General features: G+C 38.4%; 1 protein-coding gene across 4 annotated transcripts in view; it reads left to right on the top strand.

Annotated features, from left to right (window-relative positions):
• The window catches only part of IQGAP2 (IQ motif containing GTPase activating protein 2), a 401604-nt gene that overhangs the window by 352460 nt on the left and 34979 nt on the right, over positions 1 to 14165 (top strand). For all 4 annotated transcript variants that reach the window (XM_077462564.1, XM_077462563.1, XM_077462566.1 and 1 more), the window contains 5 exons: positions 2580 to 2788; positions 6771 to 6920; positions 9710 to 9873; positions 9986 to 10210; positions 13659 to 13799. In XM_077462564.1, coding sequence (XP_077318690.1) covers positions 2580 to 2788; positions 6771 to 6920; positions 9710 to 9873; positions 9986 to 10210; positions 13659 to 13799 — 889 coding nt within the window. The remainder of the gene's footprint in view (positions 1 to 2579; positions 2789 to 6770; positions 6921 to 9709; positions 9874 to 9985; positions 10211 to 13658; positions 13800 to 14165) is intronic.

Consider the following 14165-nt stretch of genomic DNA (forward strand, 5'->3'; position numbering starts at 1 on the left):
TCAGTGGTATTATAGTATGGGATCTATCTATAAAACTTTTCACCCATGATTAATACAACTATAATCTAAGATTCACATGATTTCTCAATTAAATTCAGAACAGTCTATTTATTTCTACAGCTCAGTTTGCAGCTTCTGTCTTGCTATGTACCTACGGTATGCTGTTTTTTTTATTTTGCTTTTTTAATGTGTTTTCCTCTTTTTCTGTAAAAGGCGAATAAAGATTTTTTTTTTTTAAAGAATTTTAAAAATGTTTGCATCTTGGGTGAAAAAAATAACTACACCCCTAATGTTCAGTTGTGCCCACGCACTTTTTTTATGAATCTTGATTTTATCTGCTGAAGATCAAACCATAAATGGAGATTTTTTTTTTTCTACGTTCAATAACTTTTTGTTGAAGTATTTCAAAGTAAAAGTTGTAGCATGAAGAAATATATGGATATAGGAAATACAATATAGGTTACCAGAGCCACCAATACCATAAGTCCATATTTAAGTGTAAGAAAAGTATTACAAATAGTAAGCTAGTAATGCAAAGGTGGTCCGTAGCTGTCCTTTAAGGATTCTGTAAGTAAGCTAGTATGACACTGACCAGGATGTTATGGTAAATCCAAGCAGAAAATGGAGTCGGCTTCAAGATAGAGATGACAGAGAGTCTCTACAGTAGGGAGTTATAAGGAGGTATCGGAGGGGTGTAAAAATCCCTTTAAAGTGTAAAGTGAGGGAGGGGAAGGTACACATTGAAGACACCCAAGCCAGGACCATAAGAATCAGTGCCTATAGGGATGAATAACTTGCTATGGGCATCGACGGATGGACGAATTGTATCCACAGAGCCCGTACTGTAGAAAATGTGTGTGTGTGTAAAAGTTTTTCATTTATGAAAAAGGCATTGACTGGTTGGCAAACTTCGGCAAAGCAAACTGCTTTTTCCAAGCTTATGCTATAGTCTCTTTTTCCGCTAATAGAATATAGGTCGCTAATTTTAATTGGGACTTGGTGAGACCTGGCGGTTGTGCAAAACATCTTCCAGGTCAGGCCACCCATGATAGCATGTGCCAAGAAGAAATGGGTGAAGATGCACTAATCGGTTGTGGTTACATTCGTTTTTTTTTTATGTATGTAATCTTCATATGGCACTCCGCTAGGGGCGGAAAAGGGGTCAAAACCGCCCACAAAGTGCCGCTAGGCATTTTGGCGGCGCTGCCCATTTATTTCAATGGAGAAACTACATAAAGTGCAGCGCTAGAACAATCGAATTAATGGCCTAGCTAAATTAGTGCCAAAAAACAACGTATATATAAAAAATTAATGTATAATAGTTGATCTACAATGTCAAATGTGTATCATGCTCAACAGGTGACATTGTGACTGATATAATGAAATATTCAACACACATATGTTGCATTTATATGTGTCCAAACATATTAACATCAAACATAAGGATAAAAGAAATATGAATGTCAAAAAAGTCCTTTAGGTGCATGAAAAAGTCCCAAAATACTTGACGATGGTTAGGCCACCAGATCCAAGGATGCAACGTGCAACCACCAATGTGTTCAGACCCAAAAGAACATACGTTCTGTGAGTCACACACGCTTTATAATATCAGCAGGCAACTGGGCTGTAACTTCTGGAGTTGTCTCCAAACTTTTGGAAGGTCCCTCTCCATACAGGAGTAAATGATGTCAAGTTCCAATCAGTAGGTAAAGAAGGATAGAGAAACAGAACCATATAGCGTAATTCCGTATAATCAGTACGATTTATTAAAAAGTGGTAACACATATTTTAAAAGTGTTTTCAAGCGCTTTGTAAATCAAAAATGTCGGCAGTGGAGTCCTTCCAACGCGTTTCGTCTCAATAGACTTCGTCTGTTTTTTTTTTTTTTCACATTTCTTCTTTTTTCTTATGTTTGATGTTAATATGTTTGGACACATAAGTGTAACATGTGTGTGTTGAATATTTTATTATATCAGTCCTGTTGCGCACAATACACATTTGATATTATAGATAAACTATTATACATAATTATAAATATATATACACACTTTGTTTTTTGGCACTAATTCGATTGTTCTAGCGCTACACTTAAATGATCTATTTGTTGTGTTGGCTTCTACTAGGTAATTTGGCAGCGCAGTGTTTTTATTTTATCATTGATTTCAATGGGCAGGGGCACTTTAGGAGCGGTCCTACAGCGCTGCAAAGATGCGGCTTGCAGGACTTTTTTTTTTTCTTTTGGCGTCCTGCCAGTGCACCACTCCAGTGTGAAAGCACTCGAGCATTCACACTGGAGTGAGAGGAGAGGCTCTTTACAGGTGTTATGCAGGCGCTATTTTTTAGTGCTGTAGCGCCTATAAAGCGTCTCAGTGTGAAAACAGCCTTAAGAAATCACATGTGAAACAAAGTGTTTTGTGTAAAAGATGGGTATACTAGTAAAGGCTCCTGTGATATAAATCCAGGCCTCATCTTTTAGTATCCTTTTACACTTAACGTTTATGATCTGTAACTAGATCACCCGCCATTTATTTGTAGATGAAATCTATTAATGCTCCTATTCTTTTCATGTTTCATTGCAGTTTGCTCAGAAAACCCCCCTCTTAATGTGGTCAGAAAGTTCGTCCATCTCCTGGACCAGAGTGACTTGGACTTTCAGGAGGAGTTGGAAGTGACCAGGTTACGAGAAGAAGTAGTGACAAAAATTAGGTCAAACCAGCAGCTGGAAAAAGATCTCAACCTCATGGATATCAAAATAGGCTTGCTGGTGAAGAATAGGATCACTTTACAGGTTAGCATTTCTGTATATGTTTTTGGCAAGCATTCGAAACAGGATGACCTTGAAGAGTGCAGGAAGTAGAGCAGACATGATTGCTTTTCTTTGGTAACATGCTTTATAATCGCCAAAGTCAGCCTGGAAGTGTATTTAAAAGCATTGAAAAAATGAAAAAAAGAGATTGTGCTATGGATGGAGACGATATATTAATGGTATGAGCTGCCTCTGCCTAATATCGCCACTCCCTGGGTGGAAATATATTAGATGTAAAAAAAAAAAAAAAAAAAAAACAGAACTGGTGCTATACCTTTAAGAATTAAATGGAAAAAGTTAGTATGGAATAGAAAAAATATATACTTCTATTAGTTCACCTATGGTATCACAGTGATGCTAGTGAAAAAAATATCATGTAAATGTACGTGAGGTTTTAAATATACAAATAAATCTTTCATAAAGACGTGTTAGTTAGTGAGATGTTAATACAAGTGGTGTACGTGAAAAAATGTAATTGTACACATGGAAGAAAAAAAAAATATTGTGTGTGTATATGTGTGTATATATATATATATATATATATATATATATATATATATATATATATATATATATATATATATATATATATATATATATATATATATTATTATTATTATTATTATTTTTTTCTATATGTGTGTGTGTGTATATCCTTTACAGACACAGTATACAATCCTCACACAGAAGTGCTTACAAAAAAATTAAGTGGTGACAATACAATCAGATATCAAAAAGTGCAAACTGTGAGGACATCCAATAGGCAGTCATTAAGTCCTCAAATATACAGGTGCAAGGAAGCACTAAAAGTTTCCACTAAGTCCCAAGAGACTGTACAGATAATTTGTGCAGGAGATGTGTAATTAGTAGTGAAGATCTTCCCAGATGTTTTAACATCTCACTAACTAATATGTCTTTATGAAAGATTTATTTGTATATTTATTTAAAACCTCACGTACATTTCCATATTTTTTTCACTAGCACCACTGTGATACCATAGGTGAACTAATAGAAGTATATATTTTTTTCTATTCCGTACTAACTTTTTCCATTTTGGCATTTAATTCTTAAAGGTATAGCGCCAGATCTGTTTTTTCTTTTTATATTTAAAAGCATTGCTTGCAGTTACCTGATCAGAGAAGGTGAAGAAAATGGTTTTGTAGTTCAAGAAAACCTCCAGGTAAGTTTAATGTACAGTGCCCTCTGTAGTAATTATAATATGCAGTATACACTCATTGGTGTCCTTTCCTGGATATCCTGCTGCAAAAACCTGACTGTTCCTATTGCTATAGCATCTGGTCCCAGCGTGTTGAAGTAGTCAGCCTTATAGTGGTCCTAATATTCTAACATCATAAAACTTCACATAGCCTAGACCTGTTGACACCAGTTTAGCCATCTTGTTAAGTTAAGTACACACAGGGAGTTTTTTTTTTTTTTTTTGTTCTTGTTTTAACCCAGTGGGCTGAACAGCATGTTCATTTAACACAGAAGCCAGTTGTGAGACCGACTTCTGTCAGATGAGGAGCTGTACACATTGGCCGAATGTCAGCCCCGGTTTCTGCTGAACTTGCCAATATTTGACTCGGTACCAACCTTTAAGTATGCTGGCTGCAGTACAGCTGGGACTGTAGATGTTCCAGGGATGATTGAAGCAGGAAAGGAGTAAGAATCTGGTTTCTGTGTATCAGCAGGGTGGTGTTCCTAATCAAGATATTGTCCTAGCCCATCAGATCCCAGACGCTTTCCATTTTGAAGAAGAAACCAATTTCTTTGGATTATTACCACCTAAATGGAAACACTCAGTGCAGAATTACATCAGCTGCCATTGTTGATTTGCTGAGGACTAGTTCACACCAGAACGTGTTATGGGAAACTTGTGTTTTACTTTTGGAGACTTACTGAAATAACATTGCATTGTACTTCTGTGCCATGTGATCCAGTGCCGGCAAATGGACTGCGCTTGTGATCTGCAGTGGGTGTCAGTGTTAAGTTAATGACACGCTAATCGTAGATTTGTCTGCACCAGATTGCCTGGTACAAAAGTACCATGTGATACAGTTGCAGCAAGTTTCCAAAAGTAATGCAAGCACTACTTTATGTGCGGTGTACTGCAATTTTAGCCTGTTCAAAATTAATGGGCTAATGGGCTGAAATTGCATAGCATAGAACTGCATGTGAATCGCATAGGAACGCACAGCAGCGCATTCCTATGTGATTTCCGGTGTGAACTGGCCCTGAAAGTTTTTAAATTGCATCTTCAGTTGCACTTAAAAGCTAGATATAATAAAAGAAGGTTGTACAGGTAACAGTCCACAATCAACAGGAAAGAGGTCCTTGTTTCACTAGTATAATTACTGTAAATGCATTAGCCTAAACTAGAAAAAAAATAGCTACTTTAAATGTGTAAATGCAAGCAGTGTAAGTATCTCCATTTTACTTGGTAGCAGCCTTTTACAATCCATGAAAGTTAGGTGGAGAGCGGGTGTGACAGAGATGAGCTAATTAGTTTGCTATTTCTCCTTTTACTATTCAGTCATAGGCTGGAGAAGGGCAAGACCTGTAAGTGTTACTGAAATGCAGTGCAAAAAAGCTAGGCCTCTTGCATACCTCTCAACATGTTGAGATGGGAATGAGGCACACCTACTTGCAAACGTATGTAGACATAGGACATGCCTTCCCCGACACACCCCCTTAAAAGCAGAATTAACCCAAAAAAGGTTAATTAAATCCACAAGGACTTTTTTTGCCACTTCTATTCCTTTATATTGGCTTTTAAGATTTACAAATGCAGCAATGTTGAACTTAGATGAAAGGTTTAGCACAGGAAAACACTTTTTGAAAGATAAAAAGTGCGTTTTATATACAACTATATGGATCAGACCAAAATGAGGGACAAGTGAGGGGGTAAGAGGGACAGAGGGACATTGTTCCAAATCAGGGACAGTCCGTCCAAATTGGGGACAGTTGGGAGCTATGATCTTGCACTGCCAGACAGGGCTGTGTGGTGTGTGGCAAAGATGTGTAAATTTCAGAACTGGATCCTTTAGCAGGTAAAACAGCTCCCATATATGTATTTCATCTGTGTATTTTGCTGTTTGCCTGGTGTTCTGCTGCAACATTTATCTCACCACGCTGAGAGTGTTATAAAAGCTATAATTTACTTGCCAAGCTGTATCCAGATAACGGGGCTTCATTAGATGCTGCAATCTTTGTACAGGTGAGGGAAGCCAAAGAAGAAAAAAAGGTGGAAGGAACACATCCCACATTCTGTATACGGTACTATTAGATTGTTCTGTTAGGCAGGTGTTCACATTAAAGTACCTGTCACAGTCCATCAGAGTACCCAAGTACCTGTCACAGTCCATCAGAGTACCCGAGTACCTGTCGCAGTCCATCAGAGTGATCACAAAGCGATTGTAAAGGTTCACAATTTTTTTTTTTTAAATAACAAACATGTTATCCTTACCTGCTCTGTATGCAGGTTTTTTTACCTCCTGAATGCACTAAAAATCTTCAGCCTATACAACCACTTTACGGTGGCATTTTAATGGTTGTTTTGGAACTTTGAGAATCCCAGGGGCAAAAATCTCCTGATTCTTGATGTTGGGATTGACAGCTGTGTGCAGATAGCTGCGGCCACCGATCCTGTACACAAATGACAGGTCTTCTTTAACTGCCTATAGCCTGTCATTGCAGTGTACTGGCTCGGTGGCCGCAGCTATCTGCACACAGCTGTCAATCCCAGCAGCAGGAACCGGAAGATTCCTGCCGCTGGGATTTACAGCATGGCAACACACCTGTGCAAATGGAGCACAAGAGAAATGAAAGTGTAAGAAAGGATTCAATCATTTGGGAAAGGAAATGTGTAATTTCTTGAATGTTAGCCATTCAGGTCACAGGGAAAAATCCGTATTCAGTTTATATCACAGGATGTTGTTCAATATCAATGTGTTTTCCTCTGCAGGATGTTGTGTCTCACAGCAAGAAACTGAACAAGAAGAGCAAAGATCAAGTGGAAGAGATGCTGACGGTAGATAAACAAGGCATTAAAGGGCTAAGTAAGGAGAAAAGGAAAAAGCTGGAAGCCTACCAGCATCTTTTCTATCTCCTGCAGGTATGTGTATATAGATAATAAATACATTTCACTGAAGATGATTTATATTTATAAAGAGATACAAACCCAAAAGCAAACATTTATTAAATTGCATCTTACAAATTTTTAGCTATGATGGCTGCATATGTTTTTTTTTGTTTTGTTTTGTTTTTCTAGTGATCTTGTAGGAGTTAGAGGGTTGAGACGAACCATTTAACACTGACGGGAGTGCTGACAGTGATCAGCTGTTGTTCATTTATGTAAAACCTTTATCACAAAAGGAAAAAAAAAAACACATTTGCTGTAACTGCCTAAAAATTGTTAGCTAGAGTTTGGCGTCCATTTATTAGTGTATCTAAATCTGCTAGTCCATCTAACACTCTCCTCCCCTCATACTGACAATGCTGCTGTCCAAAGGTATTTCTGTTACACCTTCATCCAGAATGGAGGCACTCCAATACAGAAGGTGCATTACTGGCTAGATCATTTGGTAAAAACGGGGGGGGGGGGGGGGGGGTGAAAGAAAGATAATGCAGCCACTTCATCTAAAGATTTGTAAATTGCTATATATTATGTTTAATCCTTCTTTAAACATGTATAGATCCAACATTTTTCTTTTCAACAGCTGATGGTGTTATGCCCCATACACATGGTTGGAAATTTCCGACGGAAAAAGTCAGATCGGATTATGTTGGAAAATCTGATCGTGTGTGGGCTTTTTCTGTCAGAATTTCCAACGGAAAAAGTTTGAGAGCTGGATCTGAAATTTTCCGACAACAAAATCCAGTCGGACTTTTTCCGATCGCGTGTAGAAAATTCCGACGCACAACGTGCCACGCATGCTCAGAAAAAATTTGGAGAGGAAAGCTATTGGATACTGGCCTCTACGTAGTGCAGTCGTACATGTATAACGTCGCCTCGTTCCGAATGATCGGATTTTCCGACAACTTTGTGTGACCGTGTGTATGCAAGACAAGTTTCAGCCAAAATCCGTCGTAAAAAATCTGATATTTTGTGGTTGGAATGTCCGACTGTGTGTATGGGGCATAAGAGTTAAAGCCTCCATCAGGTTTGTATTGTGGTCTGTATGTCCACTGGATACATTCACCCTCTGTTTGTCCTTGTCAGCATTACCAGAGAATGGTGGGAAATTCTTTCATTGGGGACACCTCTTCCTGTAACAACAGTATAAATGGTAATTTCCCTCTCTTTGATGAGAACTCCTATTTTGCTGTTTGTCTGCAGGACTGGAAGTGAAGGGAATTTTTTTCAAAGGATTATAGACTGAAAACTGACAGAGGTTTCAGGCCTTCCATACTCGATGCAAAACAAAGCCAAAATGTTTTGACTTCACATACACTATGGAATAAAGAAAGAAAAAGCTAATTAGTGTGTGTGAATTTTCCCAGCAACAAATTTTCACCTTCACGCCTTGCCAGTCTTCTTATACCCCAACCACATTTCTTTCATAAGAATAAAGCTGATGGAAGGATCCTGAAAAATGACTACTGAAAGCTTCATTTTAAAGTTGATCTTTCAGTTTTATCTGGATTAAAATTTTAAAAGCCCACGCAATCTCTTTGGAAAATGCTAAAAATAACTATAGGCAATTTTTTTTTTCATTTTTGTGGGAGTCTGTGGGCAGGGTGATTATCAGAAGCTGGAAGTTCCTTTAAAGAAGGGGGCCTCCAGATCACAGCCCCCCGCCCTATGTGAATAAGTATGGGGTACATTGTACCACTACTCATTCACCCAAAAAAGTATCAAAAATAAATAAAAACAGGACACGTGTTTGACAAAAAAAAATGCTTAGCGCGGTATTCAGCGATAAGCCGCATTTAGCAGCGTCAGACGTTTTTACAGCTGTAACTCTAGTTCTCAGAACGCACTGGCCCTGGGTTTTTTTTTTGTTTTTTTTTGCAGCTTGAAAACACCTATGCCACTTACAGCTCCTAAAATCTTGTGTGTGCATGGGGACATAGAATAACATGGAGAGGCATTTTTAAGCTGCAAAAAAAAAAAACATCTGACACTGGTAAAAGCAGCTGCAAAAAGGCCCTGTGTGCATGGGGACTTGCAATATTTATATTCTCATGTACATATAGATAGATAAGAGAAGGATTGTGGGGTACAGCCCCCCACTTATGCATTGAAATCATGATGGTAAAAAAAAACTTGATCCGTTGGAACCACTTTAACCTCTGACTTTATATTAAGCCCTGATGAAGAGCAAATAGCTTGACCCCCGACACACGGATGTTTTAGGTGGTCTTACTAATCATTAAAGTAATTTGGACTCTATTACCATTTGGTCTGGTGCTCCTCTGGTTTGTTGTTGCTTTAAGTCAAAATATTGGTACCCATTAAAGGATTTCCTTGTTTCATGTCAGCGACTTCACTAGCGTTCGTAAGCTTGCCAAATAATTTTTTTCCCCTCAGTGTTCTGAACAAATGACTGTTAACATCCCAGTGCCTCTTGGATATGTCCCTTTTTAAATAGTTGGCCATTTTTATTGAATTAATCATAGAATATAATTCTTTAGTTCTAAGGTATCTAGCAAGTAGATCTTAACGTTACAATCTGAACTCAACAAATGTGTCTGGTGCTGGGTTATGTGAGAATGATGTAGTTAGTGTGAGTAGTTTTGTGCCATCATGTAATAAAAGCTATGATTGGCTGCACATTAGTGGCATACAGTAAACAGGTTCATTTACCTCCTCATCCTCCTCCTGTACACAGTACTGTATCTAGTTTTAGGGATTCTCTTATATACAATCAGTATGTCTCATGATATCCTTTCTCTTTCCAGACTAACCCATCATACTTGGCCAAGCTGATTTTCCAAATGCCTCAAAACAAGTCTACTAAGTTTATGGACACTGTGATCTTCACACTCTATAATTATGCATCTAATCAACGGGAAGAATACCTTCTGCTGAAACTCTTTGAGACTGCACTGCAGGAAGAAATCAAGTAAGTGTTGCTGGTTATCTGTAAAATATTATACAATGATGCTGCCGCCTTCACAAGTATTCTACTTTAATACAAGATAAATATATAATAAATGTAATGTGTGAATTCACAGATCAAAAGTTGACCAAATACAAGATATAGTGACTGGAAATCCAACAGTCATAAAGATGGTGGTCAGCTTCAACAGAGGTGCCCGAGGACAGAACACCCTTCGCCAGCTGCTGGCCCCTGTAGTGAAAGAAATCATAGAAGACAAGTCACTCATTATTAACACCAGTCCAGTTGATGTATACAAAGCTTGGGTGAATCAGCTGGAAACAGCCACTGGAGAAGCAAGGTAAGAGTTCTGTGTTATATTGGAATAATATTATAATGATAAATACAATTTTAGAGGAATGCTTAGCTCCATAGATGCTTTTTCCGCATGACCACTTTCCTCCTTTGCCTTCTTTTTTTCCTTCCTTTCTTCTTTCCATATCACCTGCCATTTTCAGCTGGATCAAGATGGGGCTCAGGTAAGTATAAGGAGTGGGGGCTGAGGGGGGAGCTGCACCCATAAGATTTATTACCTTAATGCAAAGAATGCATTAATGTAGAACATTCCGCAATTTAGAACCACTGTAAAGGAAGCCTGTCATGAGGGAAGCAAGCAAGCTGCTGACCTTTGAGGACATGGAAAGTAGTAAAGACATAAAGAATTATGATACTTCCCTCACTCGTATGCTGTGTGATTGTTCTGGGTCAGAGAATTATAAATGAAGCCAGATATGGCCAGGCATCTAGCATTTTCACAAGGTGGCTTCTTCACTGCTCAGCACTAGAAAGAGAACTTGGATCTTTGTTTTTTTCAGTAAAGGAATTCACTTTAGTGCTACTTTTACCACTTATGGATTTATAGACAAAGCATTGTCTGTCTTGGGTTGGTTAGTACAGGTCTGCTTTAAAGGAAAGGCATAGCGTCATTATTAGACTTTCCTGGAAGACATTTTTGATGTGACTTATACATTGGTACTTGCAATGTCATATTATCTTGATGGTGTGTCTCATCAGACAAGTGCAGTGAGCATCCAGTTAGATGTGAAATTGTATTATTTGTATTTAGTATGCATAGATCGAAAGCGCAGTTGTGTATTTGGGAAATTATTGATAATGAGCCAGTAGTTGTATATCCAGTTTTGTTATATCCCCAGTGCAAATGTTTTACCTGGCCCAACACCAGAACCCCAAACGTATACTTTCCACTTTTCTCTGCCATAAGCCATTTTTCCAAAACTCACACTAACACACAAGTAACATATGGTCATTTGCTGACAACCTTGTCTTCTAATTATTAGTGACCAGAATATAGATTCTTATTATTGTCCCTTGATTGAATTTGGACAGAGTTTGCAGTAGTGTAGTAATCCTGTTTATTGGTTGTCTGTGCTGCTTTGCACACGCTCACAATAATGAACTTTGTTTGCCTGTTCATGCCCAATGACATACACGCCATAACTGAAAATGGGGTCTGTGTAAAGGGAACACAAGTTCCTTCTTTCAGTCCCCCAACACACACCTTAGACTCGTAACCAGAACCTGAAATAACAGTGACAATGTACAAATGAGCAAACAGTATTCCTCATTTGTGTGCGTTTGACTTGTTTCCTAAGACATATTTTCACCTTTATCACTAGATTGAAACAGCTACTGCAGAGTTTTTTGTTAGTTCACCGTTTATACTAGGCACAATTGTGTCTTTTTTTTTTTTTTTTTTTTTTTTCCAAGTGAATGAAAGAGGCTGGTCTTAGAGTGTATTTAAAGCCAAAAATAAAAAATTTATACATTGCAGCTTACTAGTCGTCCAATATTTTCACCTGGTGATACTGCCAGTAACACATTTCTGTCCAAGAGTGACAACACTTACTTGTGTTACTGTATTTATGGATGAGCAATAGTATCACCCTAGGAAAGGCCTACATATTACCTTCCCTCTCCTTTACTGTAGTGAGAGGTGCGGTACAGGAAGCCCCTAGATCACAAGATTTCTGTTTTTTTCTTTCTCCTGAATAGTTATATCTAAACACTTTAATTCTATCTTTAAGGAATCATGCACACTGGATGTTTTTGGACGTTTTTACAACTGGTGTTTTTGGCTTTAGGTGTTTTTTTTTTCTACAGTCAATAAATTTTCCAGCACGTTATCCTATGTTTTATCAACTGTTTTTGGCTGGGTGGGTTACGCCAGTAAACGCTCAAAGTCGGGGCTTACCAGCGTTTTTTAACCATTTTGATCCATTGAAGAAAAAAACAAAACACCGCTATTGCAAAAACGTTGAAAAACTCACTGCAAAGCTACTGGTAATTGTATGACGTTAATATGACTTCCAGTGTGCAGGAGGTCTAAAAGACTAAAAGCTAGCAAAAGAGGCGTTTATTCTTGGGGTTTGTATACATTTTAAGGACACTATTTTCCCTGTGGGGTGCAGCAAGTGCATCTATGTTTATTCCCAGAAATGAAGGGTAATAGCTGTCCCACCTCAGTAACGGAAGTTTACTTATCTTGTCTGCAGTATGTCCAGCTTTGGGTCATTTTCTGACTTATGTTTACCAAAGTGATATGCGGAAGTGACTCACATTTGAAATCAATTTAATCAAATTAAAACACACTTGAACTTTTGGTTTCCTATAACAACCTTCTGGTGGGAAGTTTTAGGACATGCATGCATGAAATGACCTTACTGACGCACACTAGACAACGTCCTTTTAGCTGACAGCGCCCATATTTGTTGATGCAGCTCTGTAAAAACGTTTGAATAGTGAAGGGTAGTTCTACAGTATCGCGTCACAAAAAGACACAATTCTTTCTGGTAGCAAATTTCCAGAGAAAAGTAGACGCCTCAGTTTACACTTAAAAGCATGGCTTTGGACACACTTTGTTAAAGCTCTCTGAATGCCAGTGCCTTTTTTCACTAAATAAAATGGTTAGTTTACAGTCCTGTTTACACCTTGCTTTTGCTTTGCTTCCAAAATTATATCCCATGTAGCTTTAGTGGTGCTTCAAATCGTCTTCAAAGCCTCCATAGAAGTCTATTCCAAAGCTCGCTTGAAGCACTTGCAGATTTTGCAAGGTTTTAGCTGCACTTTGTTTTGGAGGTACTGCAGGTATGAGAGATCAACACACACGGGGCATCCACCAAGCTTCATTAAAGCATCATCAAAGCACACAGAAGCATCAAAAACACATCAAAAAGAATTGAAGCAGTAGGCATTTTGATGTGTGTTCAAGTGGAAGCAAGTGTAATTGAGCCCTTAGAGCATGGGTCTTCAAACTATGGCCCTCCAGTTGTTCAGGAACTACAATTCCCATCATGCCTAGTCATGTCTGTGAATGTCAGAGTTTTACAATGCCTCATGGGATGTGTAGTTTCGCAACAGCTGGAGGGCCGTAGTTTGAGGATCCCTGCCTTAGAGGATAAAAAGCATTGACTGCAAGGAAGCATATAGGCATGTATGGACAAAGGGACAGGGGCAACAAAAGGGCTTATGATCCTGCATCTTGGAGACCAGGGGAAAGTTCATTTTATTCCCTGTACTTTGTAAGTACCAAATATCTACAAGGGTTTCAGCAGGATAATAAAACAGTCGAATAGAGCGGCAAAGGTGAGTTGCAGCAGAAAATAGGTGTTTCATTAAGAGAACCTGTCACATTAAAAGTTACATCTTCACTTTTCCTGGGTAGCATTAGCAGTATACTGAGTGACTCTAGTTGTTCTTTAAAAAATGAATATCTGTATTTTTATTTGCAGTAAGCTGCCATATGATGTGACAACGGAGCAGGCGCTATCTCACCCTGAAGTGATTAACAGACTGGAATCTTCAATACAAAGCTTACGTACTGTGACAGATAAAGTTCTCCACTCCATAATCTCATCTATGGAACTCATACCGTGAGTTGTCTCTCAGTTTGCAAGATGGACTTTGTGTTCCAATGCAAAAGCTACACAAAAGTGTGTGCTTCCTCTAAATTAGCATTTGTATCTTAGAACCCTTTCACCGGCTTAGTGTCTCAGGTCCCAGCGTAGATGCAAGTAGAGAATTGTGTTGAATCTGTGCTGGCTGCACTCTAGAAGCTTTTAAAGTAGCTCAAACTTCTTAGTAGGGTTGGCCTTGTCCACACAAACATAAAGCATGCTCATTGCAGCCTCAACCACAAGAGTCAAATACATTTTTAGCTGTAGACTTGTATTTCACTTGCATTTCCACTTCAAATGCCATTTAGGTGCAGAAATACAAAACCCAGTCGGCATCTACCT

The sequence above is a fragment of the Lithobates pipiens genome, unplaced genomic scaffold (assembly GCF_037356315.1).
Source record: "Lithobates pipiens isolate NorthernLeopardFrog02 unplaced genomic scaffold, aLitPip1_a1.2 Scaffold_3, whole genome shotgun sequence".
Taxonomy (NCBI): Eukaryota; Metazoa; Chordata; class Amphibia; order Anura; family Ranidae; genus Lithobates; species Lithobates pipiens.